General features: G+C 67.0%; 1 protein-coding gene across 1 annotated transcript; it reads right to left on the bottom strand.

Annotated features, from left to right (window-relative positions):
* Positions 1-295: 295 nt before the first annotated feature.
* On the bottom strand, positions 296-5330 carry AATK (apoptosis associated tyrosine kinase). Its single transcript, XM_029960116.1, has 8 exons — positions 5120-5330; positions 4482-4615; positions 3213-3354; positions 2316-2395; positions 2083-2201; positions 1432-1519; positions 1181-1314; positions 296-473 (listed from the first exon to the last, which is right to left on the bottom strand). Exons 1-8 carry the CDS (start codon positions 5328-5330, stop codon positions 296-298), a joined length of 1086 nt encoding a protein of 361 aa, XP_029815976.1.
* Between the last annotated feature and the right edge of the window lie 744 nt (positions 5331-6074).

Here is a 6074-nt window from a genome sequence, read left to right as displayed (position 1 = left end):
GGGGACAACCCCAGGCTGTGCTGGCAGCTGCCTGCAGGGACCTGTTCCTGGCAGAGGGGCGCGTCCGGGCCAGCCCAGGCAGCGCTGGGGAGCCCAGGCTCCATGGCACCCCTCTGGGCAGGGGGCCAGGGTGCTGGGAGAGGGAAATATCCCCCCTTAATGCTCATGGGAACAAACTGGGGGGAAGCGAGTCCCTCACAGGGTGGTCTGCACCCCCCTGCACTCCAGAAAACCCAGGGAGTGCCCCGGCACTGCTGGGGAGCAGGAATGTGTGCGGGTGTGGGGCGGGGAAGGTTCAGCACGATATGTGCCAGGGTGGTGTACGTGTGGGTGCCCCGGGGGTCCCGGTGCGCAGCCCCCAGCCCCTCCTCCCTCCAACCAGCCTTACTTTGTACTTGCAGTGCGAGAGCCCGTAGTCCCCGATCTTGACGGTGAGGTCGGCGGTGAGGAGGCAGTTCCGCAGAGCCAGGTCGCTGCCAAGCAAACCGGGAGCTGTCACCGCTGCCGGGGGGCCGGGGGGCACCCACCACCACCGAGGGGTCGGGGGACACCCACCAGGGACCCCGCGGGGGCAGCGGGATGGGCGAGCGGCGGCGGGGCCCCGTCCCCCCGTCCCTGCGCCCAGCGCCGGGCGTGCCGATAACGCGGCAGCCAGTGCACAGCAGGAATGCCTGCGCAGCCCCAGCTGCGCCGCTGTCCGTCCGTCCATCCGTCACGCGCCGAGCCAAGCAGAAAGCGGGTGTTCCCGGGCAACGTGAGCCCTGGCACGGGGCCGGGCTCCGGGGCGGCTGCTCCAGCCCCAGGGCGGGTCACGCACACGGGGTACACGCGAGACCCCCACTGCACCAGGGCCCACCAAAGCTGGGCTGCACATAGGGGAGTCCCTCTCCATCAGCACAGCTGGGGACCCCATATCCCCCCACCACAGCTCGGGCACCCTTGTGGGGACCCACCTGCAGAGCCGGGCTCAGGTGGGGACACTCCGGTGGCCCCTGATGGCAGTGCATCCCCTCCTCAACAAAATCACTGATGCTGGAGTCTCCGTCTGCAACTCACTCAGCACCAGGATATTGTTGGGCAGGAGGAGCAGTGGTGGGGCAGGAACGCTGGCATCCTGGGAACCGCCCCCATCCAGACCCCGAATTTCCCCCTGCCCCCCCTGAGCCCCAGGCCAGCCTACCTGTGGATGTAGTTGTTCCTGTGCAGGTGCAGGACGCCGCAGGCCACCTCACATGCCATCCTCTGCAGGGTCAGCAGGTCCGGGGTCATGGCCTCAGCCCCCCGGCAGCTCCGCAGGTACCCCTTCAGGTCACCCTGTGGGCAGTGCCACTGTCACCCTCCACGGCGCTCGGCTGCGGGGGCTCGGCCATGCCCGGCACCCACGGGGGCACTGCGGGGAGCGGGAGGGGCACAAGGGGCACACGGACTCACCAGCGGGCAGAACTCCATCACCAGCAGGTACGGCGTGACCTCGGCACACTGGGCCAGGCACTGCAGCAGGTTGGTGTGCTGGAGGGCTCTGTGTGGGCAGAGCAACGGAGGCACATGGGCACGGTGCCAGGGGGGTGGGGGGCTGCTCCCAGCACCCCATTGCCCTGGCTATGCTTGGGGTGACAGTGGCAACTCCTCAGGAACCACTGCCTGTGTGTGCTGGGGCTGGATGAGGGGACAGTGGGAGCCCCCCTGGAACCGTCACCCTGCCTGTACCGGGATGGGCGGGGGCTGCCGGGAGCGCCGGAGCGGGTACCAGCACGTCCCAGCGCCCCAGGCACACCACAAAGGGACATTTGTTCAGCTGTGCCCAAGCAGGAGCAGCCCCGTGCCCCGCCTCGGCCCCGCTCTGCCCATGACCTTCACCGCTCCCCTCGCCATGGACTGCACGTGGCTCCACACAGCCCCCCGTCCTGGCCGCAGGTGAGCGCCGGGGCAGACGGGCTGCATGACTGAGCTGCTGGAGAGCTCAGCTGGCACCTCCATGGGACAGCCACGGCTCTGCCTGGCAGCCAAAGGTGCCATGGAAGGGACCTGCCACCATCCCACAGCATCCCCGCTCTCGGCACTGCAGAGCGACCCCAGAGGTACCTGTAGGGCTGCGCTTCCTCCAGGAACTGCATCTGGTCCTGCACGCTGGCACTCGCCTTCAGCTCCTTCACCACCACTTGGGTGCTGCTGATGCCCGAGTTCACTTCCCCCAGGAACACCTGGGGCGAGGGACAGGCTCGTCCCTCCATCCACACCCCGAACCCGCCTGGCACAGCCGGGGCCCCGGGTCCCACCAGGGTGGGGTGTCGGGGGCTCCTTGCCCCTGGGCTCACCTTGCCAAACCAGCCATGCCCGATCTCCTTCAGGTACAGGAGGCTCTGCCGCCCCAGGTCTGCCGACTTGAGGAGCTGCACTGTAACAGAGCACATCCAGCTGCCCATGTGTCCCCCGACCATGTGCCCCCCCTGCCAGTGTCCCTCTGCCCCCCTGCCCACATTCCCCTGTAGTCCCGGCCAAGCCCTGACATCCCCACCGTGTCACCCGGTGCCAGGGCGTCTGCCATGCCGGGATGCTCCGGAGGATCCATCCCCAGGCACCCTGCATCCCAGGCATCTCCCTCTCCAGGCATCCTCCCACGGCGGTGAGACGTGGGGTACCGGTGTCCCCGAACCGAGTGGCGGCAGAGCTGGATCCCTGTCCCTTCTCCTCTGCAGGGCAGGCGGAGCCGAGCCCAGTGCAGGGCTGGCATTTAGCCCCTTCCCAGCCCCCCCGGCACAGTCCTGCCCCTCGGGTGCCCGTGCCAAGGGCAGACAGCAATGGGACCATTGTTGGCCCTCGCTGGCCACCCCCCCACGGCCATTCTTTGGGCGGGGAACAGCGCAGGGCAGGAGGGGGCACAGCCAAGCGCCCCCCACATTCCTCTCCCACTCATGGGCTTGTTTACACGGGACCAGAGCTTGTGGGTGCCACCATTTGGGGTGTCCATGTCCTGTTCCACCCTGGCAGGGTGGGACACGCACAGGGTTGGGGACAAGGACAAGGGACCTTCGCACAGGGGAATCCTTGCAACGCTCCCCAGGGAACTTGGCTGCCTGTCCCCTGCTCAGGGCTCTGCTGGAGCCGTCCATCCTCAGCAGGGGAGACCCCCCATTCCCAGCTCCCCCTGCTGCTCAGTGCTGCAGGACACCCCAGCCATGGCTCTCAGGGGTCCTGCCCCCTCCCCAGCTTACCTGAGCGCCCTGGCTGCTTGGCCATGGGCAGGGACACCTTGGTGAGGGGCAGCACATAGACCTCGGGGCCATGCTGGGGGGCAGGCGAGCCCTGGGCCGACAGCTCCGTCACGTAGTCGTCCCCCTCGGCGTTCTCAAACTCCTGCTCCAGGGGCATGAGGGGAGGGGGACACACCGAGCAGAGATAACTGACCCCAAGGGTTCCCCACTGCCAGCAGTGCCCCACAGACCCCTCTGCCCCAACGGGCTCACCCACACCCCCAGGCACGGGGACCCCCAAATCCCACCCTCCCGGCACACAACCCTACCCCCTCCACGGGGACGGCACCACCCACCCCACTACCTGGCGTTCCCACCCGCACACCCGGTCCTGAAAGCCGCGCGCGGTTCGGGCGAGAGGTAGTGTGACGTGAGCATCTCGCCCGCCCAGCTCTGCCTCATGGCACCGCCAACGCCGCCGCACCAACGCCGATGTCGCCACAGTGTGCTGCCGTGTGCCATGCGCTGTGTCCGCCGACACCGGCCCGGCCGCGCACCCCTTTATACCCAGCGCGGGGGCCGCGGGGGTCACTGTCCCCCCCGGCACGGAGAGGTGCTCCGGCGGTGTGGGACGTTACACAGCACCCAGCGTGTCCCCCCCAGCCTGACCCCTCCCGCCGCGGGCGCCTGAAGCCTCCACAAAAATCCCAGCAATTAGGGAAAAAGCGTTTTCTCGGCACATTCTGTGCCTGTGAGGTCAGGGTGCCTCCCACCCTCGGGGGCGTGCGGGTGGGACCGCCGGGCCCTTAACCATGGCGTGGCCTGGCCCTGCACAGAGCCGGGAGCACAGCTGGGTCAGGATATGACCCCCAGCGATCCTGAGCCCCACAGCATCCACGCTCTGTGGAGCTGGGAGCCCGGACGGGTCAAGCTACAACCCCCAGTGATGTTGAAACCCACAGATCCAGGCTGTGCAGAGCAGGGAGCCCAGATGGGTCAGAATATGACCCCGAGTGATGCTGAACCTCACATATCCATGCTCTGTGGACCTGGGATCCTGGATGAGTCAGGATACGACCCCCAGTGATGCTGAGTCCCACAGGCCGTGGCAGGCACTGAGGGTTCAAACCCCCTCTTTGAGCACTGCTCTCCTAAACCAGGACACACCCAGCCCTGGTGCTGGGGCAGGGGATCCTGCACTGGGAACCTCTGAACACCTCCATCCCTTCCTGGGGTCCCTGGTGAGATCCCCCCTCTTAGCCTGGGGACCCCCCAGTGCTCCCAGCTCACCTTGAAGCCGATGTCCCCCTTCTTGCAGCACAGACAGGCCAACATGAGGAAGATGAAGGTGAAGAGCCCCGAGAAGGAAACAGCCACGACAGCCAGCGAGGAGGACCAGGAGAGCTCACTAAGGGGGGTGCCGTCTGTGGGGACACGAGGGGGTCAAGGCAGGGGGCTGGGGCAGGGAGAGGGGTCCTGCCCGGGTGGGGGTCATGGGATGTGGGGGCTCATCAGGGCTCACAGGGGAGCACTCGGGGGGGACAGGGGGCTCAGTGCCACTGTGCTCCCTTTGAGGACAGGAGGAGTCGGGAGCCAAGGGGGGACATGCATGGGGGAGACAGGGACACAGCTCCTGTGGATGCAGGGTGGCAATGACACCCTGTGGGGAGGGACTGTGCTGGCTCGGAGGTCCCAGGCACCCTCACCCAGCCAAGCCCCAGCCCTTGGATTTGCCCTCCAGTGGGTTTGGCCCCAGCACAAGTCACATCCCAAAGCTGGCCAGACACTGCAGCTGTGGGAGCTGGAAGGACAGGAATTTGGTTCCATGAGCCCCCACACCAGGCACAGGGATGGGACAGGGCTGCTCAGCTGGGCACTGCATCCTCTGGCCACCAGCACGCCCCAAATCCCAGCACCCACCACCCTACTGCAGCCGGTGCCGTGTCGCTCGGGGTGGCAGGGGGCACGGTGGCCGTGGTGGCAGCGGTGGTGGCCATGTCCCAGCTGCCGTCCCCAGCAGGCCCCGCTGCCAGCTGCAGCTGCCACATTACTATTCCACCCAGAGCCTGCCCGAACAACCGGCACCGTTGTGGTGGGAGGCAGCCGGAAGGTCGCGGTGCTGCCAACAGAGCTGGTCATCAGGGACCCCCCACAGCCCTGCAGCGCCCAGCACAGTGCCCTCCTGCGGGACAACAGGGCTGGGACAGGTGCCCCTCTGCTCAGCTGTGCCCCCGGCACAGACCCCCACCAGCACTGCAGCCCCTCCCCAGGTCACCGAGTCTGTGCCGAGCCCTTCGGGGACACTCATGGCACACATGTGGCTCCAGCACATGGACCACAGAGCATCCCTGTCCCTGTGCCCTGACCACATTGTCCTATGCCAGGACTGCCACCAACTCCCATGTGTCCTTGAGACCAGCACCTGAAGGGCACTGGGGGTCTGGGGAAGGTCCCACTGCCCTGGGGGGCACTGGCAGTTCCTGGCTGCTCCCCAGCACCGCACGGCACAGCCACGGGCACCCCAGCTCCCAGCCAGGCAGTGAGCAGGCACATGGCCCCGTGGGCCATGGCACAGCCCAGCCATGCCAAGGAGTGTGAAAGGAGCTCCAGAGCCATCTTCTGAGGCTCGGGATGCAAAGCCGAACCTGGGAGGAGCGGGGGGCGGCGTGCCCCCCCTTGCTGCTGGTTTCCATGGTGAACACACTTTGTACCGCCAACGTCACCATTTTCCCTGGATAGTGGGACAGCAAAAGAGAAAATGACTCACTGAAGAGAGCCTTTGAACGGCGACAGGGAGCAGAGCACAGGGACAGGAGCCCCTCCGAGGGGACCGTCAGCTGAGCCACCCCTCGGCTCGGGAACTGGAGCTTCCCAAATGAGCCA

Source organism: Manacus vitellinus, unplaced genomic scaffold (genome assembly GCF_001715985.3).
Source record: "Manacus vitellinus isolate BGI_N305 unplaced genomic scaffold, ASM171598v3 scaffold_24_pilon, whole genome shotgun sequence".
NCBI lineage: Eukaryota > Metazoa > Chordata > Aves > Passeriformes > Pipridae > Manacus > Manacus vitellinus.
The sequence above is the reverse complement of the archived record's forward strand: the minus strand, read 5'-3'. Positions and strand labels throughout refer to the sequence as shown.

Excerpts from the sequence above, each read along its gene's own strand:
- AATK (XM_029960116.1), bottom strand. The coding sequence starts at position 5,330 with ATGACCAGCTCTGTTGGCAGCACCGCGACCTTCCGGCTGCCTCCCACC. Across the intron at positions 3,355-4,481 it reads AGGGGGACATCGGCTTCAAG|GAGTTTGAGAACGCCGAGGG; the intron begins GTGAGCTGGGAG and ends CCCCTGGAGCAG. Across the intron at positions 2,396-3,212 it reads CAAGCAGCCAGGGCGCTCAG|TGCAGCTCCTCAAGTCGGCA; the intron begins GTAAGCTGGGGA and ends GCTCTGTTACAG.